The sequence below is a fragment of the Cryptotermes secundus genome, unplaced genomic scaffold (genome assembly GCF_002891405.2).
Source record: "Cryptotermes secundus unplaced genomic scaffold, Csec_1.0 scaffold171, whole genome shotgun sequence".
NCBI classification, from domain to species: Eukaryota; Metazoa; Arthropoda; class Insecta; order Blattodea; family Kalotermitidae; genus Cryptotermes; species Cryptotermes secundus.
In genome coordinates this window covers 792,568-820,364 of record NW_019726223.1, presented here as the reverse complement: position 1 = coordinate 820,364, position 27,797 = coordinate 792,568, and the positions used below count along the sequence as shown (strand labels likewise).

The 27,797-nt window shown below is 40.0% G+C and overlaps 1 protein-coding gene across 4 annotated transcripts in view; it reads left to right on the top strand.

Annotated features, from left to right (window-relative positions):
• Positions 1-27,797, top strand: part of LOC111863910 (UTP--glucose-1-phosphate uridylyltransferase) — a 53,841-nt gene that overhangs the window by 24,233 nt on the left and 1,811 nt on the right. For 3 of the 4 annotated variants that reach the window (XM_023850727.2, XM_023850728.1, XM_023850726.1), the window contains exons 2-10: positions 13,038-13,274; positions 15,024-15,206; positions 17,349-17,554; positions 20,192-20,267; positions 21,152-21,298; positions 21,418-21,556; positions 22,716-22,853; positions 23,485-23,651; positions 23,852-23,956. In XM_023850727.2, the coding sequence (XP_023706495.1) occupies positions 13,038-13,274; positions 15,024-15,206; positions 17,349-17,554; positions 20,192-20,267; positions 21,152-21,298; positions 21,418-21,556; positions 22,716-22,853; positions 23,485-23,651; positions 23,852-23,956 (1,398 nt within the window). Of the gene's footprint in view, positions 1-8,226; positions 8,937-13,037; positions 13,275-15,023; positions 15,207-17,348; positions 17,555-20,191; positions 20,268-21,151; positions 21,299-21,417; positions 21,557-22,715; positions 22,854-23,484; positions 23,652-23,851; positions 23,957-27,797 lie in introns of those variants that run through there. The other variant, XM_023850724.2, reaches the window with a different exon arrangement.

Genomic DNA, 27,797 nt, shown 5'->3' with positions numbered 1-27,797 from the left:
ATGATTCTTTAAACAATGACCGTCGCTTGGTAATGGCCATAACAGATTTCTAACACGCACCAGTGGACTGAGAAGCGGCGTTCTCTTCGCGATCCATGCAACATACGTGACACAACAATAGAAGAGCTGTTGGGAGGTGCTTTCTGTGCGGTCCGTGCCGAGGTGTTATAAGCAGGGCAAGTCTAGAGTTAGAGACCCATGTGGAGGCGGGTTCGAATATCTTCACCGTGACCTTGCGAGTGGTAGGAGGCGACGAAAAAGGAAGTCTCAAATCTGAGACAGTAAAATATGGTCTCGGTTACCAAGGGACTCGGACCCGAGAATGACTGCGCTGGGAAGGACCAGTAGTATACACAAAAGACATACCCGTCCTCTCGTCAGAGAGGGAGGAACTGCCAATTCTGCAGCTACTCAAGAATTTCCCAGCATTTTATGGAACCCGAAGGTTCATTACCGTGTTCACAAGAGCCCTCCACTGGTCCCTATCCTGAGCCAGATCATTCCAATCCATACCTTCCCATCCTATCTAAGATCCATTTTAATATTGTCCACCAACCTACTCCTTGGTCTTCCCAGTGGTCTCTTTCCTTCTGGTTTACCCACCAATATCCTATATGCTTTCGTCTTCTCCCCCATTCCTGCTACATGCCTTGGCCACCTCATCCTCCTTGACTTGATCATTCTAATTACACTTCGCGAAGAGTACAAGTTATGAAGCTCCTCATTATGCAGTTTTCTCCAGCCTCCTTTCACTTCATCTCTCTTCGGTCCAAAAATTCTCCTTAACACTCTGTTCTCAAAAACCCTCAGTCTGTGTTCCTCCCTTAATGTCAGAGACCAAGTTTCACTCCAATACAGAACCACGGGGAAAATTATAGTTTTGTATATTCTAATTGTTATGTTTTTGGACAGCAGACGAGAAGACAAAAGGTTCTGGACTGAATGGTAGCAAGCATTACCCGAGTTTAACCTCCTCTTAATTTCCTCCCCGATCAAGTTTTGATTTGATATCGTCGTTCCCAAATATCTGAAGTGTGCCACTTTTTCAAAACATCTGTCTCCTATCTTTATATCATGATTTTGCCCTGCATTTTGGTGACGAGACAGCAACATATACTTCGTTTTCTGTGTTTACTTCTAGACCAACCTCTTTACTTGCGTCAGTTAAAGTTTGTGTGTTTTTCTTTATGGTATCTACATTATCACCCAGTAGATTCACATCATCGAGTTGCTTGTAGTTACTAACAGTAAATGTTAATAACTCCAATTACCAATCGAAACCCCGTCCGTAGTCTCTCATACGCGTGACAGTATCCAAAACGGATCTACGACCGCTTCCTTATCATAAAATAAATAAGTAAATAAATATGCCAAGACTTGAACGCATGTAACTTTTATGGGTTGGCCTATTTCTGTGATCTCTCACCAGTGGTATTTTACCGCTGTATCACAGTTGGCCTGGGCGATTTTCGGTACGAATCTTCGCCAGAACACCGAATGACGTAAGATTTTTTGTGGGTTTACTTAGACCCTCAAGACAGATGCCGGAATAGCACCTTAATTTATGCTACGAGAACTTCCTTCCCAGTCCCTTCCAATTCATTACTGTCATATTACCATTCGACGCTATGAGCCTCTAATCCGAGCTGCTGACAGCGTCGTTTGATGAGCAGTGAGCCACGAGTTAGCGCCCATAATTGTGAGATCTGCTGTGTCATTCCGTTTCATATAACTGCTTAGAGCAAACAAAAGACATTTGTGTTCCCATTATCTTTGACATTGACAATGACGTTTTGCCGTGACGTAATTGTGGGCCACTACCAACGCTGCAAGTCATGTTGCCTGACTGAGACAAACATTTACCAGCTTTGTATTATGAAGGCTAAATACGAATTTGTAATGTCACTATTACATAGTTCTTTTTGGAGCATAGTTTTTCTCTGAATAATATTGAATTGGTCATGTTTTACGCAGAAACTGCCTTCTAAAAGAAGTTATCGAAGGAAAGATAGAGGGGCGGATAGAAGTGACAAGAAGACGAGGAAGAAGAAGAAGATGCTGGATGACCTTGGGGACAGAAGAGGATACTGTCATTTGAAGGAGAAAGCTCTAGATCGCATTAAGTGGAGGATTTGTTTTGGAAGAGACTGTGGACCTGTCGTCTTGACAGATTACTGATGATGATGATGATGATGATGATGATGATGGTGATGTACATCATCGTACATGTTTACATCGTAAATGTTCAGTTTCTATGTCAGGGAAAACATTACGGCGACCAGCCGGTTAATGCTGTTTAGAAAAATAACCGCTGTTTATTGCGAGAATCATAAGAAACGTATACATACACTGTGTGGGTAAAATATAAAATTTTTAAAATAATACAGCAGGTCGTTCATATAGTTACCATTGTGGTTTAAGGGTTGTTTTCTTTCACTTTCTCCGCGCTATTTTTAGAAAAGTAAGGGGCGTTGGCACAACACGAAGCCGAAGGTCAAACAAGAGTTATTCTGGACGCGTGAAATTTTTCTTCCGTACGCAGACATTTGTTCGGGAGCAACATCCGGGCAGACGCAATAGTAGCTTTTGTTTATGCGTTGCTGAATGATAGATTTGGTTTGGTACTTGACCGGACGAATGCTGACCAGGCAATGGAAGCGTTTAACCTTCTGAAGGACAGTGATAATCTATATGTACAACCTGCTTTAACATTAAACAATTTTGTTTCTTCTCCACACAGTGTAGTTAGGTGTATCGTATGATTCTTACAGTAAACAGCATTAACCGATTAGTGGTCATGGAGACAGTGTTGCCCGCAATGTTAAAACTGGATTCTCGTGCGTTATTGAGACTGAACTCAGGCTTCGGAAGGCTAATACAGACTCGGCACTGCCTTCGAAAACCCACGAGTTGCAGTTGCCTGGTCGGGATATGATCGAGTGCTTTGAGAAAACCAATCGGACGCTGCAACTGTCTCTTACACGGCTCCGCCGTTACACGATTGCGGGAAAATTTTACAGTTCTGTTGGTACCACTGATCTGCTTAGAGCCATTTTCATTACATTAGGTTTCGAACTGTGTAAGTTTCCCTTCATGAGATAAATATGGCCCTGCTTCTAAGATCCACGTAATTGTCAGCGATTGCTGCATTCGGGTGGCTAGCGCTCCTGCTTCTTCGAGTACTCTCGGGTTACGGCAATCCTCACTGAGGCTTTTCGTGGTTTTGCTTAGGCAAATACCAGGGTAGTACCTTAAATTAAGCCACGGTGGTGGCTTCCTCCGCAGTCTTTTCAATTCGTCATTCACTAATCATACAATTCGTCAGCGTCAAAACTCCTGATTAGATAACCTCAACAGCTGATAATAACTTCATAAAGTAGTGGACCGAAATCACAGTAATAATTGCACAAGAAGCCTGGCAAATAACAACATATCAATAAAACAGTTTCTTTTTATTGTAATTTTCGGCTTTGGTACGGTTTTCGTTGCTTATTTGTTTTTAAATAAGTGAATGCGTGTTGCCCATTTGAAGATCAATAAAAAATGGCGGTTGAAGTTACAAATAGACGTAATTAGTGTTATCCTTCACGAAAGCAATTCATTCAGAAAATTACGTATCATGCAGTTCAGTGATTACTGACAGCTAAACGATGCAGACGAAAATGTGGCCATAATATAGAGAAGCAACGCGTGCTGACGGCCATCATTAAGCCATCAAGTGGCCCCTCTGTCGGCCTTCCCTCGAACTCGTTGCAACTGACACGAAGATATCAGATGTCAATCTTTATTTCGTATTCCAAACAATTCTATGCGTTAATTCCATTCTTGGCTTTGAAAATTGCATCACCTGTGTACCCAAGGAGGATGAAATATGCGGTCCATGTATCAGGCTGGAAAAAATTACTTAATTATTAATTAATTCACTTATTTAAAAATAAATAAGCAACGGAAACCGTTCCAAAGCCGAAAATTACAATAAATAGAAACTGTTTTATTGATATATTGTTATTTCCCCGGCTTCTTCTGCAATTATTACTGTGATTTCAGTCCACTACTTTATGAAGTTATTATCAACCGTTGAGGTTATCTAGCTATAAAAATAATCAGGGGTTTTGACGCTGCCGAATTGAATGATTATAAATGCATGCAAAATTTTAGTCAGACGCCTGAAGAGAAGATAGCGTTTTGGAGACGTGGGCATAAATGCGGTGATTATATAGACTTTTTTAGACTGGCTCTAGGGCTCTGGCCTCTGATTTTCTGTTCCTTTGACCATTTTACAGACGGCAGGACGAGTGATCAGCTCTTTGCAAGGACTCTTCCTAAATACAGGACAACACATACACATACAAAATATCCATCCCTTGTGTGGGATCCGAACCCACGATCCCGGCTTCCGAGCGAAGACAATTTATGCCTTAGACCGCTCGGCTACCGTGACTGGCGATTGAGTGGAGTTGTCTTAACGAAATAGGATAGGAGGATGAGAAGCTGATAAAGACCCCTAACGTGCTGTTGTGAATACGGTAATAAACCTTCGAATTACATAAAAGGCATGGAGTATCTTATGTAGCTGAGCGACTGTTCGCTTCTGAACAACGACTCTGCACCATGGACGTAGCTATATAGATTAAATAGTACTGTTGTTGTGAAGCATTGAATTCGGCAGGCTGTGGAAGGAAGCAGTCGTCTCCTATTTTAAGATTCTCTATCGACATTTGTCCGGAGCTTCTGGGGAAAGCCACGAAAACCTCAGTTCCAGATAGCCGAGATCCATGCTCGAGGCCTTCCAAATACGAAGTAGGAGTGCCCTAAGCGTAGATAGGATATGATTGCAAGAAGTTCTGGGAAGAACTAATCGTCTACTTTCCGTTGATGTGACATGGACCGCATAGAAAACGACACCCCTAAAAATTTTATTGCCGCGGGAGCTTTTTCACCGAGTTTTGCAACGATATGGGGATCCACAGACACACGCATCCAGCAATTCTTCTATCGTTGCGTGTATTCTTTGCCGCGGGAGCGTGTTTACCGAGCCGTTGCCTGGCAATGAAATAAGGAATACACTTTACCGAGCCTTTTCCTAAAAACGATAGGAGGGATACACATACAGACACACACAGACTGATGGGATGGATTTAGGAAAAAAACACCGTTGAGATGGGCTCAGGTGCCATGATTTATATACCAGGTTCCATAAAGATTGGTTGAGGCATTCAAAAGTTAGTAGAGGGGATTCACAGGCACCATGGACATCGAATAAGCCTACTTTCATTCTTTTAATTATAAGTAAAGTAGGCTGAAATGGTTCTTAGAAGAGTTAATGGGTGTTGGAAATTGTGACTTCTTTCCCCTTTAATTCCTTGACTTATGAACCACGACTGCATATGCGTTTTCTCTACTAGCTGTTGCATATTATTTACCGGGCAGTAACGACGTTACGCCGGAAACTCCACAGTGACAGCTCAGGTACCATTGCTTAGCAACGGCGAGTAATCAGTTGTTGCTATGTAAGGTTTACAACAATATGTGGCGTGTGCTAGCTAATCGCAAGCTAGAAACCATTCGCTGCCTAGTAACGGCTGAGTAAACGGTCGGTGCTAGGCAAAGTCTGCAGCAATACGGACAGTGATATGTTTTCTATAGGTCCGACTCTAGGTTATATAAGAAGATACATTGAGTGGTGTAGACAGAATAACTTGGACTTGGACTTGGGTGTAGACAGAAGCCAGTGGTTAGCCAGCACGGAGAGATGGACAGTTCGACAGGTCTACATTCTAATGACAGTTGTTAACACGAAAGGACTGACTGTGAAACGACTTTTTCAACATTTTGTGTTATAGTTAAATTGAATTGTAGTTGCGTCGTTGAGTAATAAAATGACGTCACAAGAATACGCCTCGAGGTCTTATTTCACGACAGTGGGGTTGAGCTGGCTGAAGGTAATGTCCAATTGCGGGGTAACTCGTAGTATGCCTGATATTTTACATTCTTGTTCTTTTGTAATGTCATATTATGAACGATATTTACCTAAACAAAGGAGAGGGAGGAAGAAAGGGCGAAAAGAATGACGATAGGACTGACAAATAAATGAGATGGAAAAGGATTGCGAAAGAAAGGAGGGAAAGGACAAAAGTACGAAAGTTAATGTAACAAATTGGCCTTCCCGTTGTATTTTAACGGGAATTACGCAATATAACGGTATTTTCCTTGTTGTTTTCCGTCGAGATCATGAAAGATTTTGAGCAACGTGAACATACTTTATGCAGTCATAATGAGGTGAGGAATATGCTAATTTCACTGGTATAGAAGCACGAATTCGGTTTAACACTCAAAACTGACTAATTAAATCATTTGTTGTTTAGATGTTGTTTAGAGACAGATTAGGTTCCAACGTTGTCGTGCAGGGTTGCCAACACAATAGTTCTCCACGTGCAGGAACACCTGCACTAAGCAAAACTGTCGCAATTCTGCATAAATGTGTTAAAGTCTTGCTGCTGCATCATGCTGACTAATGCCACGGCATCACAAACGAAAAGGCAGTATTCTTCGCCTTCAGTCAGTGCACTTTACTTAATAAGAGACGAAGTTTCACATCTGTGTGGCCAAGAGAGAAATCTGTTTATGCCGTTAATCGAACGGTCATTCAGCATATTTCTATTCACTTTAACGATTGAGCCATCCCAGTTGGACTTATCACATTATGAATTGTGTCAGATAAAAGCTATACGACTTCGTACAGTTGTGGCAACGTTTTGTTAGGTACAAAAATCTATTTGTCCTGCGAAATCCCGTGTTTGATTTATTATTTGTGTCGAACATCATCTACGAGTACGCAGTACCTTGAGTAGGCAAGCTAGCGGAAGAAAAGTTCCTGCGTCTTCAACGAGATCTCCGGTATGGCGACTTCGGTTCCGATAATGTGTTGAAAATGCAGCCTGTTTACTTTCTAATAATTACGTAGAGATCTACGACACTGTCTGATGATGACGCACCCTCGAAGACGTCCTTGAAGCAGTTTGAGAATAATTCGAACTTAACAGTGCGTCTGTATTGACATTTGGAACGTCCATCCTGTTTTTACATGCTATTATTGATCTTTCTGCCCGCCTCTGTGATCTAGTGGTCAGAGTTCCTGGCTACAGATCCAGAGGTCTCGGGTTCGAGTCCCGACGCTACCAGTTTTTCCGAGAAGTGGTCCGTCTGGAACGGGGTCCTCTCAGCCTCGTGAGGATAACTGAGGAGCTATCTGAAGGAAGTAGCGGCTCCGGTCTAGAAAACCGAGATTAACGGCCGTGGGGATTTGTTGCCCTGACCACGTGACACCCTCTATCCTCTAAAGTTGGCACTAACTTCGCCAACAAGCGGAGGTCGCTCGGTCGGTATAGTTCGCTTGCAGACTAAAGCCACCGTATTTTTTTTTCTTCAGCTGGAGAAATCACTGAGCGACGAATGAGCCACAACAATGTTTTCGTAAGGTAGATTGGGTAGGATTAAGGAGAAAGAAGTCGTGGCCTATTTTGAAAGCACTGACGTGGCATTCGCCTGCATGGACTATAGAAAGCCGTGAAAATTCTCAGGATGCCCAGCGCCTCAACCGAAACACGAAGCAGACACTTCACAAATATAAATCGTAGACCATATCCAAGCGTTGTGGCTAGAACTAACTTTTGTGACGACGTTTCGTCGGTTGCAATGAATTGCTGTGAGCAATTTAATTTTGAAAATATGATAAACCTTTTGAGTAACAGAAATATACGTTAAACAAAATCGAATAATCAGTTATATTAAGTGAATTAATCTGAAACAGGCTTCTGCATTCTGAACTAATGACGTGAGGTCATGTGCATTGAGCGATTAATCGATTACAAGAAATAAAACACTCATCAATCGCGATAGTGTATTAGTTGTGACACTTACTTTAGTCACAGTTCTCATTTTACATAGCCGTAACTTTGCTGAGGCATTTGTCATAGGAAGGCCCTACTTTCTCTGATAATTAAGATCCACTGAGTTATCTCTGCTGATGGATATTCAGTCTTAATTATATTCCCAAAACATTTCTGGTCCGCCGCTAGGAGGTTTCATCATACTCATCTATGCGTGCATAACACGCATACAGTCATAGTTTCCACATTCCATGACTGGCATATGCGAAGGTTAGAAGGGTGGGGGAAAGGGGCGTGTTCTTTCGGTTTTGTGTAAATAGCTAGCCACAGTCGAGCAGATAGCAGCCGCGACTCAGTCTTCGCCTTAAACTACGGCATTTGTCAAGTTTCCGACACAGAATAGGGTTCTCTGTGTTTTTACATTGTTGCGTTTTCCTTGGACGTATCGATATCTGTGAAGCTGTTACGTCGATATTTTCATTTTGGCATATCATTTGTATTTATTTGCGATATTGTGTGAAATAATGTTCGTAAGGTTATGAATTCATTGTGTTACATTACCGAATGATATTTTTTTTTCACGCCACTTCTGTTTCTGAGAAGTTGATTTCGGTACAAGTTGATAACGGAAGTAATATCACATTCATATTATAATTATCTACCCATTAGTTCAAGTGTTTTTGTGCCAGGAGTTAAGAGTGGACGATATTGTCGTAGATGTGAAGTGTTTATTGCCGCAGTGCCTTTTTACGTGGTTACGTTGTTACCGAAATAATTTTCTTTTCCTCATTGCTTATAGTTACTATTTAAAACGACACAGATTTTGAACGTACTGGACGAATTTGATATACACACAAGCGATTGTTTTGTCAAGTGAAAAGAAACCTCAGGTCTAGTTTTGTAGCTGATAATTCCGCAATCAGCATGGTGCTTCATCAGCAGAAACACGAGTGTCATGAACACACTCAACATGTCGTGGGAAATGGATGGAAAGGGGTCAATATCCTTGATAAAAATTACACAGCAAAAGACCCACATTTGTTAAAGGTACTCCTAGTTTTCGGCCACTTATTTCTCAGCACAATTAAGACATTTTAGGTCATTTTTATGGGTGTTATTTTACGACTTTACAGTAGTTACACAGTCGAATGACAGGGTAACAGGTAAATGATGAATTGGAAAGGGTTTTGGAAGGAGTTGTTCGTGGCCTGGTCTAAGTATTATTTCGTTATTTGCCTGATGGGACTGAGGACAGCGATAAAAGCCCTTGTTTAGGATAGCCGTTGTCCCGGATGAGATTCTCATCGAGAACCACTGGCATACGAGTCAGGGGCGTTACCACTGCGCTAACACGTCCGATTTCTTTAAATCATGGCGGTTGCCGGTATATGAGAAGAGGATTTCATAGTGAAAGGATATGAGGACAGGTGATCTTGACGTCCTTGTCGAGCGCACATCACTCCAGCTTCATATTCGGGAGGTCTCGGATTCTGATCTCTGCCCAGGGACCGACTGTCATGTTTGAGGTTTGTCATGGTTTTTCCCAGTCCCGTCAGTCAAAAGCCAGAAGACATCCTTAAGGTTTGCTGTTCACAGATCCTACAATTTGATGCCGTATAGTGTGAAATGCTGAGACCACCGTTTAAACAAATGAATAAATCAGTAGCAGAGGAGCATCCCGTATTTAACCAAATGATCAAGAAATATGTTGTCACTATGCGACTTCATGAGTACAGAAGCTGCTGATTTGACCCTATTTTTAGCCAGTTCACGTCTTCGCCAGTGTAATGGTATCCTTTCATCTCTTCTATTGAGGTTTACCTACCAACGTTCTTTTTTTTTTTCAATTAAGTGCGTATTTACAATCTACTCCCGATGATATTGAGTAATAAGTAGATTTGTAAGTTTTGAGATTTCACGGCGATGACTATGAAGGAAGTCGTCTTCTGGGTTTTGGCGCCGTGTATTCTTCGTTTTGGCCGACGTTTCGGAGGAACGTATCGCCTCCATCTTCAGAGCAGGTGAATGGCTGGATTCACTGGCCTTTCCCCCCCCCCCTCCCTTAGCACACAACACCATATATGGCCTTAATCGCTCTCCACTGCTGCTATTGGTCCGCTCTCCCTAACCACCACCCCCCTGCCTACTTCGTATATATAGCAGCGCCTTCACTTCCTAATCATTACAGCATCTCTGCATTCACAAGTAGATTTGTTCTAAGTAGGTGTCTTGAGTCCATGTTAAGTGGGTCCCTGTCACCACGGCAAGGCGCGTCCTCAGGTTGCCGACGGAGGAGACGCCCTCCAGGTATGGATGGAAGCTGCGAATATATTGAATAATCCGTCGCGGACAGCCGACAAGGGGTGATCCTACAGCTTTGGGGTTGGGCGTGGGGCTAACAACTCCTCACCGTAAAAAGCACTTTGTTACGAAAATAAACACAAAGCTTCGGACCTGGACGGATCCTCTGGATGAACGACCTAAGCTAAAGAAAATGGTCATAAGATTCGGTACTTGGAACGTCAGAAGTATGTATAGGGCAGGTTCGGTCAGGGCAGTGGCGAAATAAATCTTAAAATAAAGGTTAGATGTAGGGGGAGTACAGGAGGTCAGATGGGACGTAGGTGGCACCGCACCAGCAGGCAAATATACATTTTTCTATGGAAAGGGGAATAAAAATAATGATTTAGGTACAGTTTCTTTCGTACACAAGAGAATCGTATCAGCAGTTAAGAGGGTAGAATTCGTTAGTGATAGGATATCATATGTAATACCAAAATGTCGCTGGTGTCATATCATTGTTATGAATGTTCATGCCCCAACAGAAGATAAGATTGATGACATAAAGGATAGATTCTATGAAGAAGTAGAACATGTATTTGATTAATTCCTGAAGTACCCTATGAAAATGTTGTTAGGAGATGTCAATGCCAAAGTAGGGAGGGAAGACATTTTCAAACCAACAATTGGGAATGATAGTTTGCATGAAATTAGTAATGATAATGGAGTTAGAGTTGTAAACTTTGCCAAATAAAAAAATCTTACTGTCAAAAGTACAATGTTCCCACATCGTAACATCCATAAATTAACTTGGACATCTCCTGATGGGAAGATACACATCAAAACGACCATATTTTGATAGATAGGAGATGGCATTCAAGTATACTTGATGTCCGGCATTCAAGTACACTTGATGTCCAATCATTCAGGGCAGCAGATTGTGATACTGACCACTATGTGGTGGTGGCAAAGGTTGGGGAAAGACTGGCAGTGAGTAAACAACAAAGCACAAGTTCTTATGGAGAGGTTCGGTCTCAAGAAATTAAATGAGATAGAAGGTAAAGAGCAGTTGAAATCTCAAATAGGCTTGTGGCTTTGGAAAACTTGGACACTGATCTGGATGTTAATAAAGCTTGGGAAACTATTAGAGTATATAAAATTTTCTGCCAAGGAGAGTTTATTATGACCTGAAGAAGCATAAGTCATGGTTCGATGAAGGAGGCTCAGAATTACTAGACCAAAGAAAATAAGCCACACTGCAATGGTTACAGGATCCAAGCAACATAAATAGGGTTAATCTGAAAAATATAAGACGTGAAACCAGCAGGCAATTCAGGAATAAAAAGAAGGAATATTTGAAAGACAAAGTTGATGAACTGGCATTGAACAGCAAGAACAAGAATAGTAGAGACCTGTACAGAGGAATAAATAACTTTAAGAGGGGTTACCAACCTAGAAGTAACTTAGTGAACGTTGAGACTGGTGATCAGCTCACAGATTCCCACAACATTTTGAATCGGTGGAAGAACTACTTCCCTCAGTTATTGAATGTACATAGGATCAGTGATGTTAGGCAGATAGAAATGCATACAGCTGAGCCATTAATACCTGATCCCAGCCTTTTTGATGTTGAAAGTACTATTGCAAAATTGAAAAGGTATAAATCGCCAGGTAGTGATCAGATTCTGGTAGAACTTATTCAAGAAGGAGGCGGAATATTACATATTTAGGATTTCGAATGAAGTGGGTGTGGCTTAATCGACTTACTATCCACATTTGCGCAGAGGGACTGAAAGTAGAGTAAAAGTAAGTAAAGGTATTCCTGTAACAGGCCGGGGACACCCATAGGGTTGTGAGATGTTGAGGTTCCCACATTTTTTAGACAATTGGCTCATAGATGGCGGCAAGGTTTTCAGCCCTACGTGCCGGCTGCCCTTTACCTCCAAGAATATTCCTGGTACTCATTTCTGTTAGAGGCTGAGTCGACCCCAGGGCCATAGTGCGTCTGGAAGAATTAGGTCAATTGAAAAAAGTCCAGTGACCTCATCGGGTCTTGAACTCATGACCTTCCGGCTTGTAGCATAGTGCCTCAACCAACTATGCTACCGCATGCCCCCCAGAGAGACTGAATGGAACCACAAAACCCCACAGTCAAGATAATGGTGTCCCATTAGAGATTCGAACCAAGCACTTCCAAAATACAAGTCAAGAGCGTTATATATCCCTTATAACGATGATTCAAGTTTGACACTCATGAAAAGTAGACAGTCGATAGCATATTATACACTACCAGAACAAAGTGAATCAGCATTGTGGTGCTTCCCTTTTTCGTTCACGCAACCTTGCGAGGATAACTGGGGAGCTATTTCAAGGAAATAGCGGCTCCGGCCTAGAAAATCGAGAGTAACGGCCGTGGGGATCCGTTGCGCTGACCACACGGCACCCTCTATCCGCTAAAGTTTGCACTAACTTCGCTGACAAGCGGCAGTCGCTCAGTCAGTATAGTTCACTTGCAGACTACATGCCACGGAGTTTTTTCAGTCATTGTTTGCATGAAGTTAGAACTGCTAGCACACCTGCTTTGTATCTGTGAGCCCCTGGGTTGGGTTATTGACCCATTAACAAGATATCCTCTGAGGGGTTTGAATTTGCAAGATATTACCTTAAAGTATGGTACATGATTACCATTTCCTTCCAGTTCATATCTTCTGATCATCATTACACTTTACACAACATAACTTATACAATAACTTTACACCATGCAAGTTACACATCAGAAAAGATTTACATTAGACTAATATGTAAATACAGCAGGAAGCTGTGAGGTATAGCTATGCAGAAAAGAATGAGTACAATTGATTGTTGCAGGTACGAGGACACCAGAGAGTTCCATCTGGCTCACGAGAGTTCAAGGAGCTGACCAAACGAGATGCACAGATTCAGCTGCAGCATGAATTGGACAAGTTGTTGGCTACCGTGCCTGATGCCAGAAAGGCAACTGTAGAGAAAGAGCTCAATGGATTTGCACAACTGTTTCATCGCTTCTTGCAGGAGGAGGGGCCATCTGTTGACTGGGAACGAATTGAGAAACTTCCAGAAAATGCTGTAAGCCATCACAGGACCACTATGGCCCTTCTTTATTAAGTTGTATTATGTTTTAACACAAAACAGCATTGACACATTCTTCACTCATGGAGCTGAGGCCTTCTTACGAAGCCGCCATTTGTGCAGCCACTTCCCAGCATTTTATGGAACCAGAAGATTCATTAACATGTTCACAGGAGCCCTCCACTGTCCCTTTTCTGAGCCAGATCAGTCCAATCCATTACCATCCCATCCTTTCTCTCTAAGATCCATTTTAATATTGTCCACCCACCTAAGTCTTGGGCTTGCTTGTGGTGGTCTCTTTCCTTCTGGCTATCCCACCAGTATCCTGTATGCATCACGCTTCTCCTCCCATTCGTGCTACATGCCCTGCCCATCTCATCCTCTTTGACTTTATCATTCTAATTATGTTTGGCGGTAGTACAAGTTATGAAGCTCCTCATTATGCGGTTTTCTCCAACCTCCTGTCACTTCATCTCTCTTCGGTCCAAATATTCTCCTTAAGAGCCTGTTCTCAGACACCCTCAGTCTGTGCTCCTCCCTTAATGTCAGAGACCAAGTTTCACACCCATACAGCATTAACACATTATTACCTCATTAAATTGTTTTAGTTCTGTCAAGAGGAACTGCTCCATAATCTGTAATCTTCACCAAATATTATTAGGATGCTTAGTGGGGGTGTACGAGATGCATGTGGCCAGGACTGGAAATGAGAGTAGATGTGGGTACATGCTGTCTATGTAGTTCCAGAGTGCTTTATTTTAAGAAAACTATATCCAGTGCCTTTAAGACATCATAACTGTCATTCCCAACAGTGGTACATGTAGGAAATTTCTTTACAACATGTGATGGTCATTCCCCTGGGCTTTTGTACTAATTAGAGCACCCACCAAGTTCTGAGAAGTCATTTCCCCCGTGGATGTAGCATGCAGCAAATGTGGGAGAGATCAGGATCATGTACAAAATTGTAGTCCAGAAACCTGAAGGGGATGTACCTACTGGAAGATTCAGGCATAGATGGAATTGAAATGAATCTTAAAGAAAAAAACAGGTGAGAGAGTTTGTAGTGAATTCAGCTGGCTTAAAATAGGGTCCCACGGTGGGCTTCTGTGAACATGATCAACCTGCAGGTTCCATAAAATGTCAGAAATTTCATGATTAGCTGAGCAACCCTTTGGTGCTCAAGGAAGACTCTGCTTTGTGGTATTAGTTTGTGGAGTAAAAGTGACACAAGGCATGCTCAAGGTGATAGCCATTGTATTGAAGGTGTCAACAGTATTACGTATATCGAGTATTTGTTCTTGTGGGACACAATTTGAACTTGACCAGGAAAACTGATACCCTTGCTGAGGTTTTACATGGTCTTCCTCAGTCTCTACAGGCATATGCTGGAAAATTTCATATTTGCCACTTAACAGCTAACACAGTGTTATTGAATCCTTGAAGCCTGTAGTTCATTTAAATATTATACATGAATTCACTTCCTATGTCACAGAAAATGCAGTGGATCTCCATTACAAAGACAATCCAGTTATTTATGTTTCAAGAAATAATCAGAAATTTTTGTGAGAATCATATGAAATACATGAGTACTGTATGAACAAAATGCAGAGTTTCTGAATGTGAAAGCAACTAATACATATATTAATAACTGGGTTTTAAAGGTTAAATAAACCAGCATGCAAGAAACAGAACTTTATAATACATCTTCAGATGTGATACAAGAAGAGTTTTATGAATGTTTGGCAGGTACGGGATTACAGCACGCTGCAACAACCATCGACCGATCAGATTCATATGATGCTGGATAAACTGGTGGTTGTGAAACTTAATGGTGGTCTGGGCACATCCATGGGCTGTCATGGGCCAAAGTCTGTCATCCCAGTTCGCAGTGACCTCACGTTCCTTGACCTCACTGTACAACAGATTGAAGTACGTACTGACAGCTGTTCAGTATATGTGTTTGTCTTCATGTTCTTGCCCACCAGCAGAATAAAGCTAGGGCTGTGCGAACTCTTGCATGAAATAGCAGTAAAATATCATTGAATACTGAGTATATTAAAGTATTTTGCACATAAATTATATCAACTTAAAGATACAGTTGATTCTTGTTATAAAGATACATTTGATTCTTGTTATACACAGAGTTTGCATTCCTGAAAATTACAGGTGTGTCAAAAGCATGTAAAAAAGGGAAATGCACCACTGTAGCATGGTGAAGGAGCTGGAAATGAAATTATTGAGTCAAATTTGTGTGGTGAACCAGGGAAACTGCCTGCACAACTCAGTGGGCATGCCTGCAGCTTCTACTGTGACCATGGATAGGGCATTGATGCTTTTCATGAGACTGAAATAAAACTGGGTGTGCTAAAATGTGGATGACAAATGTGTATAATGAGACTTACCTGTATTTTTCATATAGTGTGTAGAAGTCGTGGTTAAGTGCGTTAGCACACTACCATATCCAGAAGTTGCTGGGTTCGGTTCTAGGCCTACAGATTATTTTCCTTAAAATTCATCTAAATATTATCCTATTTTATTTTTTCTCAAAAAACGGGACATTTCCATTTTTCCCCCTAAAAATTCGGACATTAGGTAAAAATGGGACACAATAAAAAAGTAATAAAAACAAGAAATCAGTAGTACAATATTGAACATTGAGAAATTTAAACATACAAAAATGAGCTCAAAATTATTAATTTTGAAACATGGGACTTAAAAAAATTCATACAAAAATAAAATGTAGGTCTTGCTTTGTGAAAGCCTTCCAGATTCACCTGAGTATTTATCAGATTTGTGTACCTGTTCCAGAAACACTGTTTCTATCAATATTTGGGAAAAGAACTCTGAACAAGAGAAATCTGTAAAGTGGCTCTTGACAGTTGTTAAGGCTTTCACTGTTTATGTTTTACGTCCTTTTTTTTATCTGACCATATCACGTTTATTATTGAGATAATATGCTCAATCAGTGCTCTAGATCCTGGCAGTGGCAGTCAAAAACTATGCATGGATCACAGAAGTCTTCTGCATAGTTATTAAACTTTTCAGTGGTTATGTGACCTTTTTCTAGTTCTTGCAGCTGATCTCTCACAGCAGTTGTAAGAAATCTCTCTGTCTTCGTATAATTTAACTTGTCTAACAGTTTGCTATCTCATTCTTCACTTCAGTTATTGTGGTATCTTGCTTTTCAATACAGTGGATGTTGGTATCATGCTTTTCAATACATTTGATGGTATGGAAAGAGGTTTTTAATTGGCTGGCAGGGAAGTGTAAGAAGGTGAATGAAAGTGGATTTTCGAAGAAATTCTGAAGGCTGACTGGACACTTCTGAAGGGAAAGGAAATAAGATTTTAATGCAAGAAAATATCATTAATTCTCTGTACTGCTGGTAAGAGGGAGAGCCATCTTGTATTGCTATGACCCAAAGTTTTATACTCTGTTTCTGTGAAGTCACAAAATGATTTCAGTTCCTCAACTTGTACAGAATAGATGTGGAAATACTGGTAAATCTTGTTAGTTATTAACTGAAGCTCAATAGGTAAGCAGTCTGCAGCACATGTGCAGGACAACCAATACCAATCAAGTTGTTTGATGTTTTTGCCTGCAGTTTGTGGTACAGATTATTCTTCCATTTCCTCTTCTTGCCACCAAAGTTTATATTGGTATTATCTGCTGATATTGCAATAACTTTTTCAAGGAGATCTAATTTCTGTAACACTAATACATAAGAAAGCAGCAGATCTGGAGTTTCACCACCTAAATTAACAAACTCTAGCACCTTGGCCATCACATCTTTTTCTGTGTGAAAATATATAACAGTCAGGGGCACTAACCTTTTGTCCAGGTGGTTAGATGAGTCAATCAATCCAGAAATGAAACAAGCTTTTAGCTGATGAAGAATCTGGTTTGTTGCAAATGGCACAGTAACATTGGCTGTTCCGGGAAAAATGGGATGAATGGGAATCCTATATTATTCCCATCTCTTTGGTTTTATTCCAAGTGTCCTCTTTCCAGGACCTTACCCACATAAACATCTTGTTGAGTTTTTGTAATACTACATGTTGACTATTGCAGCATTTGAATAAGACCTACAAGACAAGTGTTCCACTTGTGCTTATGAACTCGTTCAACACTGATGAGGATACTCAGAAGATCATCCGCAAGTACAAAGGGCTACAAGTCGAGATCTACACATTCAACCAGAGCTGCTTCCCTCGCATCAACCGCGAGTCCCTACTCCCTGTTGCCAAAAGTTGTAATGTTGATGCAGACATGGAGGCGTGAGTAACAACATAGTATTAATATCATTTCAGTGTCTTAAAGAAATCTTTTATGCTCCCATGTCAGTATCTAAAAACAGATTGAAATTTTATGGAACTAATTTTATCAGTTGTTTTATATGGGTATCCAACTTGGTCTCTCACTCTAAGGAACAGAGAATATGGGAATTTGAGAACAGGATACCAAGAAAAATATTTGGTCTTTAGAAAGAGTAAGGAATAACATGATAATGGAGAAAAATTATGTAATCAGGACCTTTACATTCTCTCTTCACCAGATATGATTAGGGTCATTGAATCAAGAAGGATGAGACTGGCAGGATGTTTAGCATGAACAGTAGAAATGAGAAACACGAAACACAATAGGAAATATACTCAAACAAAAACCACAATTAGATAAATACAATAAAAGTGGCATATACCAAATGAAATGTGTAGATTGCCCATTGAAATACATTGGGCAAACAGGCAGAACATTTAGCACTAGATATAAAGAACATATACATGATATTAGAAATAATGATAGCAATTCCGGGTACTCAAATCACATACTAAATACAGGACATGCATACGGAACAATAACAGACGTAATGGAAGTTGTAACAACGGGAAAGAAGGGCAGACATTTAAATACATTAGAGAAATACCATATATATAAAATAAGTAAGAAAGGCTTACACATGAATGATACACACATAGAAACACACAATCCCATATTTCAAACGATACACGAAATCTACACAGACTAACGGTACCTCTCTCTCCCCACTACCCATTCCCCCCTACACTCACTAACATAAAACACAGCACACAATACAGCAGACAGCACACGTAGTACAGACAAGCAGCGGCACCCACACAAGAAGACTACATTAAGTAAGTACAAATAACAATATACACACATAAGAAAATATTACGTACAGAAAATAATAATACGAATATTTGTATATTACAGATAACACCTGTACAGTGTGAAAACAAGAACTAGCCGCTCCAGCACTTAGACATAGGGCGTGTAACCCTAAGAATTTTAAATTTTAAATTTAAAATTTAGAGAAAATTTTAAAAGGTTTTAAAAACATCATAACTAAAGATTTTTAGAGTGCTACTACAAGAATATCGGGTTTGACGTGTGCAACATAATCTACATACCAGACACATATCAACGATGTAGATGTTGATAATACGAAGAATGTGACATTGTGTTTTTAAATGTTAAATTTTAGACTGGGTTCAGTGTGGCAGCAACGTTAAGAGTATACACCTGATGATGGCCGATAGAGGCCGAAACATGTAGTGTAGAAAGAACAAGATCAAAGACATATAAATATATATTGTTTGCACTTAGGACGGAGTTTGTATCATTTATCGTGTAGAGTGCAACAGGATGCTTAAATATAATATTAGAAATGAGAAATTAGTATAGCATTTTTGTCAGAAAACTTCAATGAAGGAGACTGCCTAGAAGATCCAGATATAGATGGGAGGCTAATATTAAAATTGATCTTTGAGAAATTTGGTGTGAGGGTGTGGACTGGATTTTAAATGGCTTAGGTTACGGTTCAGCGGTGAAGTTTTGTGAATGTGGCAATGAAACACTTGGGACAGTTTTGACCAGCCGAGTAACTATCAGCATTTCTGTGCTATGAGTTAGTCAGCAGTCAGTCAGAAAATCAAAATTCTTACTGCTGAGTCAATAATTTTATGTAAGGGAGAAGTATGTAGTGTATTAATATGTTCACTGCCAATCATCTCTTCTGGCAGATCAAAGTTTACTTAGTGCCATTGTAAATCCTAACACATGACATGCTGTTGCCATTGCATCTATAAGTGTCATTTTCCCAGATGTCAGTCAAATGCAGACAAACTTTTTTCAGTTCAGCTTGTTGAAGCTTGAAGGAGTCGAAACAGAAGGGATTATTGATTGTTTCATGGTTGTTAATTTACTTTGCTTTGCTTGATGTCTGCTTCTTTTTGGCTCATCTCTGACTCTGGAGGTGGAGGCATTATGTTCCCTTGAAACATCAGTGAAATGTTACCAGACTATGTGGTGTTACATCCCACAAGAAAGTACATATACTCCTCTGTGCTTTTCACTTGTTCTCTTCTTTTTCTGTTTTGAATGTAAGGAGTTAAAAATCTGATTTTCGTGTGCAAATTCCAATCCATTAGTAGAAGACTAGCATAGGTAGGGGGAATAGCAGTGAATGTGTTAATTTCAATGAGTGAATCCATCTGAATTGTACATTTATTTTCATGTGTTTCAATACATGGAGGGGACACATGATAGCATAGTTGGTTGAGGCACTATGCTACAAGCTGAAAGGTCGCAAGTTCAAGTCCAAATGAGGTGGATTTTTTTTTTCAATTTACCTAATCCTTCCAGCTGCGCTATGGCCCTGGGGTCAACTCAGCCTCTAACAGAAATGAGTACCAGGAATCTTCCTGGGGATTGAAGGGCAGTGGGCCATATGGCTTGACAACCTTACCACCATCTGTGATCTTATTTTCTAGAGAAAATGTGTGAGTCTCAGTGTCTCACAACCTTATGGGCCTTCACGGTCTGTTACAGGGATAGCTCTTTTATTTCATTACATGGAAATTTTTCATTCATCTTGTATTGTTTTGTTTCAACAGGTGGTACCCACCTGGTCATGGTGACTTTTATGAAAGCTTTAGGAACTCTGGTCTCCTTCGCAAGTTCATTGAAGCGGTGAGTTGATATGGGGGGATTGTTCCGAACACAGAACAGTATAACTTAACTGCCACCATACACACCAACCCTCTTTTCTCTTTTGATGCTAAGTAGCTTCTGCAGTTGGTACGGTATCATAAGTGTGCACATATATAACTGGAAGTGGGCTGAATAGACAGACATACATTTCCATACTTGAACAAGGCTTCAACTTGCAAGCATAAATACTGATACTTGATAACAGGACTTCTGTTGCTTACATTGAAATGTAGTCGGATATTATTCATTGCCTGAGGTATATTTGGTATACAGATTGGCGCAAAACTATCACTGCAGTTTAAGACAACCTCCATATTATTGAATATTATTTTAACCCTTTAACTTCCAAGCCCTGCAACAGAACTACCTGCTAGGAAATTCTGTGACTGCTTAGGGGTAATTATAGTTGCACAGAAAATCCCAAAATATTTTCTCATATGACCTTATAATGGCCACAGGTATAGAGCATTTAAAAGCCTGTTCTGTCCTGTAAACATCAATATGTCACATTTCATGCCATCTATTGACAGAAACGGTATATTAAATAAAAATAAGCTGATCTCTTCAGCTCTGGCAGCTCTAATGCAAGTACCCTGACCTGATCTAATCAGCTGTGACATACAAAAGGTCAAAAATTGTTCCGAATAGCAGCTGCCATGGTGGATGAACAGTCCACATCTATCAGAGTTACTCTGGTCAAGTAGATTACTGTGTTTTGATATGTGATGTCAAGTAGTCTGGTAGGAGTTACCAGTATTTTGAAGGAATGTGCTATCACTATCTTCAGAGTAGAAAAGTAGAGCTCTTTCATTCTGAAGGTGGAAGCAACAAGTGATTTATAAATCATTCGTATTACTTTACAGGGACGAGAATACTGCTTTGTCTCCAACATTGACAATCTTGGAGCCACAGTAGATTTGAACATCCTAAATCTTCTTCTGAATCCTGCAGATGGAAATTCAACAGAATTTGTCATGGAGGTCACAGACAAGACAAGGGCTGATGTTAAGGTACGAAATGGTGTGTTTCATTAAGTAAAAATTGTTTCTGTGCATGGCATAAAAGTGATAAAGTAGCGTGCAAAATTAAGTGAAGAAATGAATTTGAACTGGGTATGTATGTTGTTTAGGGTGGTACACTTATCCACTATGAGAATAAGTTGCGGTTGCTGGAGATAGCACAGGTGCCAAAGGAACATGTTGATGATTTTAAGTCAATCAAGACGTTCAAGTTTTTCAACACCAATAACTTGTGGGCCAAACTGGATGGTGAGTAAATCAAATACAGAATATATTTGTATGACCTCAGTGTGCCAAATTTTGTCACACAGTTGAGTTTTGACTTCATGGAATATACCTGCTACACCTTTGTGTAAAAGTAAAATGTTGTCTGCAGTAAAATTAGGGTAGGCTTGTGTATGGGTTTAATGGTTAACAGAAGATAGCTTATTTGTTTTCATTTAAGTTCTTTATATGTCTGTTAACACAGTCTTCATTTACATGTCCACTGTATTTCTCGGGGAGCAAGTTCAAAGTTGTACCACAGGTTATATGGTGTTTCCAATGAGAGAGAATAACTGAATATCAGTTAAGAGATTAACATTTGTTTCATGTTCAGGATATCCTGTGTTCAAGTCCTGTCTCAGAATCCACTTACCCACACTAAGGTTTTTGGTGTTTTTCCTCAGCCCCTCCATGGAAATTGAGGTTAGCACCCAAAATTAGGCTGTGACTCCTTCCTTTCATATCCTTGCTAGTACATTAATGAGCTATGGGTCTGTAGTGTGGGCTGCTAACAGCACAGCTAAATAAATCATAAATAAAAACATAAATAGGCAGAGGTGTTTGTAGGCAAGCCATACCAAAGACAGTGTCTCATACCTCACGTTCTGTACCTGCTGTTCTTATTTACACATTTTGATGACAGCTTTACACTGATGTCTTATTTCATACATATCATATGGTTTATTTATTGATGCTGTCAGTATCTCAGACTGTATAACACTGAATGGTAAGATGATTAATGAATGATGAATTGGAAGTGATGCAGAATGAAGCAGGAACCTGCTACTACTATAGCTAGGACTGTATGGAGGTATATTCCACTCCCCATATACACCATCTTGGTTTCATATTAAAGCAAAGGAATGGGTGCTGCCAGAAGTCTTTCCACAGGAGGCAGCCAGAAAATTTGTTTACCAACTTACATTTAATTCATTTAAGTTATTTGAACTGGTCAATCTAGTGTGTTAGGGATATAACAGTATTTTTTAAGATAATTTAAATTTGTTATAGTAATATTGATATATTTCAGTGTTCTTTCAGTTTTAATTTTTCCCAAATATCTATGGGGGAGGGTAGATGCCTGGCTTACCCTCCCCTGCTGCTGCCCATGCCCACATATAGTTATACATATACTTTTGTGCAGCCATTGAGAGAGTCCTGAATCAGAACTCTCTTAATATGGAGATCATCGTTAACAGCAAATCTCTGGCTAATGGACTCAATGTGATTCAGTTGGAGACAGCCGTTGGTGCAGCCATGAAGACCTTTGAGGGTGGACTGGGTAAGTGAAGTACCCATATAAACATAAGCAGTTATTGCTGTATATAGAGTAATATTGTCTTGTTGTATTTTAGCGTCCTGTTGCACTGATTCACGTCCATGATGTGTATGTATTGACCGTCTTCTAGTGCACAGAAGTGAGATTGTGTGCACTAGAAGACGGTCAATACAAACACATCATGGACATAATATTGTCTTTATTTTATACATGCCACAGCAGGATGGTATGATGACAGTTATCTCGACATGCATCCAGAATGTACGCAGTTAAACTCTCAGCTGGGTTACCAGCTGTCTCAGTTGATGATTTTGTTGTTTTTCTCAGTCTGTCCAGGTAAATTTTAGGACAATGCCTTTATATAGGCCACCAACATGTCCTTCCAAATCCTTAAACATATTGCAATGATCTTACCACGTCATTTGCTCCACGGTTGAAACAGTGTTGCAAAATAACTTAAGAGTCAGTCATTTTGTACATAACAACTTGTTGTAGAAGCTTTCATTCTTCCTCCTCCCCAGACATTTCTACATTTTGTGGTCCTCTCACAAACCAGGCCTCTCCATCTGCTGTCTATTTAGTGTAGTAATTCATCTTAACCATGTGTTTTGTGACTCTAAGATTGGTATTGCAGGCATCAGTGTGCCACGAAGTCGGTTTCTTCCAGTCAAAAAGACATCTGATCTGCTGCTGGTGATGAGTAACTTGTACAGCCTCAAGAATGGATCACTGGTGATGAGTCCTCAGAGAATGTTTCCCACTACGCCTCTTGTCAAGTTGGGTGACAATCACTTCTCAAAGGTTAGCTCAATTCAAGTAACTTCGGGAAGTGAGGAGATACATCTCATATCAAAGCAACAGTTTATTATGTATTCCTGACAGTCTAAGGGAGAAGTACTGGATATCAGATCCAAAATAGATTTTTTTGCATATCATTCGATTTCTTAATGTGTACATTCACGTTGCACTAAGTTGGTGTGTTTTCACTTGTCATAATGCAGGTGAAGGAATTCCTGTCTCGGTTTGCCAACATCCCAGATCTGATTGAGTTGGATCACTTAACAGTGTCAGGAGATGTTACATTTGGTCGAGGCGTCTCACTGAAGGTAAGATATAAAGGTAACATTAAAAATGTGTGGAGATGTATTAGTAGTAGACAGGGGTTAAAAATAATGTCATTCACTTGCCCGAGGTGAGTTGATTTGTCAAGCTGGCTAGCAGAAATTCACTAGTCATGTATTTTACAGGTAATCAGTACCATCATTCTGTAGGATGCAAGAAACAAAGTATGTCTGATAACAGAAACTATAAACATGAACTTTAAACATTAATTTTTTTAAAGTTTCATTCAGGAAGTTCACACCAGTTCTTCATCTGTGGGAGGGGCTGGGGGTTGGTGGCAATCAATCTTAGTGTAATCCATTGCTGGTTGTCCATGTTTGTGCAATAGGCCTCCAGTTACAAAACCACCGAGATTTCCTCCCATATAGAAAACATATTAAAACTTCATTATAAATACCAGTCAGTTAATGCTGTCGAAGGAAATAATCAGTGTTTATTGTGGGAATTATACAAAACACATAAATACACTGTATGGGCAAAATGCAGAGTTTTTATCTTAGGTATACATATTTACCACTGTACTTTAATAGGTAATAATCCTTACTATTTTCAATGCAAAAATTATTGCAAGTATAATGTTTCTGGATATTATCCATTGCCCTGTTTTTATTTGAAAATGCAACATTTCAGAGACTGGATTCTGTCTCCATCTTCAGGTAAAACCTACTCAGTTGGGCCCAATTGATAAGCTAGTCCCTATCTGCAGACACTTGCACCAACACAACATATGGTATACTAGCCAAGCACAGCACAAACCATCTGTGAGAGCTAAGACAAAACATTAAAAATAATAAAAACTCCAAATGTATGAGGCCTTGCACCAGAGAACTATCAGAATAGAAGTCATCACTGGACAGACAAATTCTCTGTATGGTACCAACACAAATTTTCCCACTGTCTACACTGGACAGAGTTGTAATTTTTTTAAAATTCTGTGATAACGGGAGTCCAGATGGGAAAGATGTCCAGGCTGGGTTGACTGATCGGGTGGCCTATCAGAGACGTGGTCAGTACTCTGTATTTCCTGTATGTGGTGTTTGGTTCAATCTGCAAGACCTTTGCTTCGTTCTAACTTATTTTGTGACCTTCTTCTTACCAGTATTGGGCTAATTTTTATTTTTCAAGCAGAGCTTGTCAGGTTATATTTGTGCTCCTTAATGCATACTTCTGAAGGGCTGCTTGTATCACTGATGTAACATCTGCCACAGTCACATGGGATATTGTACACACATTGCTTCATCTGCTGGGCATCTAACCGGTCCAGTTTTCATCAGTGTCCCACAAAGTGTGTGTTTAGTTTTGAAAATTGTCCTGACATTGAAACGGTTTCCAATGCATCTGAATTTCTCAGAAATACCCTTAACATATGGGATAATGACAGTGCCTTGGTATGTCGTATCTGAAGAAGGATGGTTGCTTCTTGATAGCTTCATTAGGGTCAGTGAATTCTTGTGGGTATTCATTAAGAATCTGATCATGTCTTTAAGTTCTTAATTTCATTGTTAAAATCCTTCTGATCCTGACATATGAACTTGGCTCAGCTGATCAAAAACAGGATGATTGATAATGTCCAGAAACATAATAGTTTTACTATTGTATCGGCATAAACTTTTAGATATTATTTACAAAAATTATTGGCATAAGTTAATAAAGCCAGTTTAAAATAATCTGACAGTGAAAGGATTACACTATAATGTACAGTGGCATGTAAGGTTCTTTTTAAGCGGCCTCCGTAGTCTAGGGGTAACGTTCCCACCTCATGACTCAAGTCATGCGGGTTCAAACCCGGCGGAGGTCATGGAATTTTTAGGAGCGGAAAAATTCAGGGAACAAGTCCTCCAGGAGGGACTTTAAGCCGTGGGTCCCGTGTCATAGATTTATGGCACGTAAAAGATCCTCATGTCTCTAGGAGACCTCTGAGCAAAAATTAGGCAAAAAGTTTCCTGCCCAAGTAGTTTCCATTGCCTCTGGTAGATGGGGAAGTTATCAGGTACCAATGTCAGTAGAGGGCCGACCTCGCTGGCAGAAAGGGGAGAGTAATCGGGTACCACTGCAAGTAGAGGGCAGACCTCGCTGGCAGAAAGGGGAGATAGCGGGCACCAATATCAGTAGGGTATGGCAACAGAAATTGAAGGGGGATGTACAATAGACTGTTAGTTGCGGTGCATGGGGAAACCCACCCCCTCTATACTGAATAACTGAAGGTTCTTTTTACTTTTAATTTTTCAAGCCCTGGTACTAAATACATGTTGAAAATGAAGTGTAAAGATAATGAGCTACTGTAAAATAACACAGTGGAGTGATGTAGTGTTTCGGAAATGTTCTGGTCCATGAAATGCCTTTTTTCTTGAAAATTGCTCATGAAGCAATTTCCAAAACAGCAGTTTTAATAAAATAACATGATGGACAAAGTGCAAAATGTCAAATTTAAACAATAATTGTAATTGTGTTTTTTTTTTTCAGGTCAACTTCTTACAAATATTCTGGTACTAATATTATTTCCTTTTCACACTTTCTTTGCAATGGCCTATTGCTGATTAATGTTATGCTTCTCTGGTAAACCTTATTATGCCTAATAATTTATCTTTGTATTTCCTCTATTTCCATTTCTTGGCCCCAGAAATTCTTAAATTTGTGGATATCACACAATTATTAATGTCCCCATTAACAGATATGACCCTCTACTTTCTCATGAAAATACAAGTATAAAATCCTCACCCTACCCATTCCCTTCAATCTTTAATAAAATTCTGTTCATAGCAGCTCCCTAATTTAAAATAACCAAGTCACAATCAACTGCTACATGTTTCAGCCTTACTTGATCATCCTTAGGCAAATGCTCACTTTTTGAAACCACCACACTGCAGAAGTGGCCAGTCATGGTAGCCGAGCGGTCTAAGGCATGTACTGTCTTTGCTTGCTTGGAAACTGGGATCGTGGGTTCGAATCCCACTCAGGGCATGGATGTTTAGTTTGTGTGTGTGCGATTTTCTGTGTTTGTGTATAGATAGAGGTCTTGCGACAGGTTGATCACCCGCCCATGGAGTGCTACCGAATGTGTAAGATCTAGAAAAACCGAAGTGAACAGAGAAGTTCATAGAGGTAGGCATAGGCCCACTGGGGCTGTAGCACCAAGGAAAAAAAAACACTCCAGAAGTTCTTAAGTCAAAATATTTCAATGCTACTGCATTTTGTCATTCACACTAAAATACATTTGTTTGGTAACTCTCTATCCTTTCCCGTGCTATTTTTCTCTTGTGACATCTGTGTTTTTGTGTTGTTTATTTAGCCTTACGAACATACAAAAGTGATATGCACTCAACTAGTGGGAACACATATCTAATGGGGCACATAAAAGTAACAGTGATAACAAGACCATGCCAATGTTCATAGGGCTAAATAAAACAGTACAAAAAACATGGATGCCACAAGAGGAAAATAGCATGTGAAAGGATAAAGAGTTATGTTCACAAACAAATGTATTTTAGGGTGAATGAAAATATAGTAGCATTGGAATATTTTGACTTGAGAATTAGTGCAGTGTGGTGGTTTTGAAAAGTGAACAGTTGCCTGAGGATGGCCAAGTAAGGCTGAAACATGTGGCACAGTTGATTGTTATTTTAAGTTAACCCTTTGGCGCGGTCATTTAAATTCCGCGGCCGCGTCTCCGGCGGTAATATATTCAGCCGGCCATTTAAATTTTGCTCGAAAATGATTTATTCATCATTGTTCTTAAATTCTATGAGATAGGAACATGAAACTTTCACTAAAATGATCTTAAAATGTGGTTTTATAACCTTACCTTATAATATGAGCGCCCTGTAT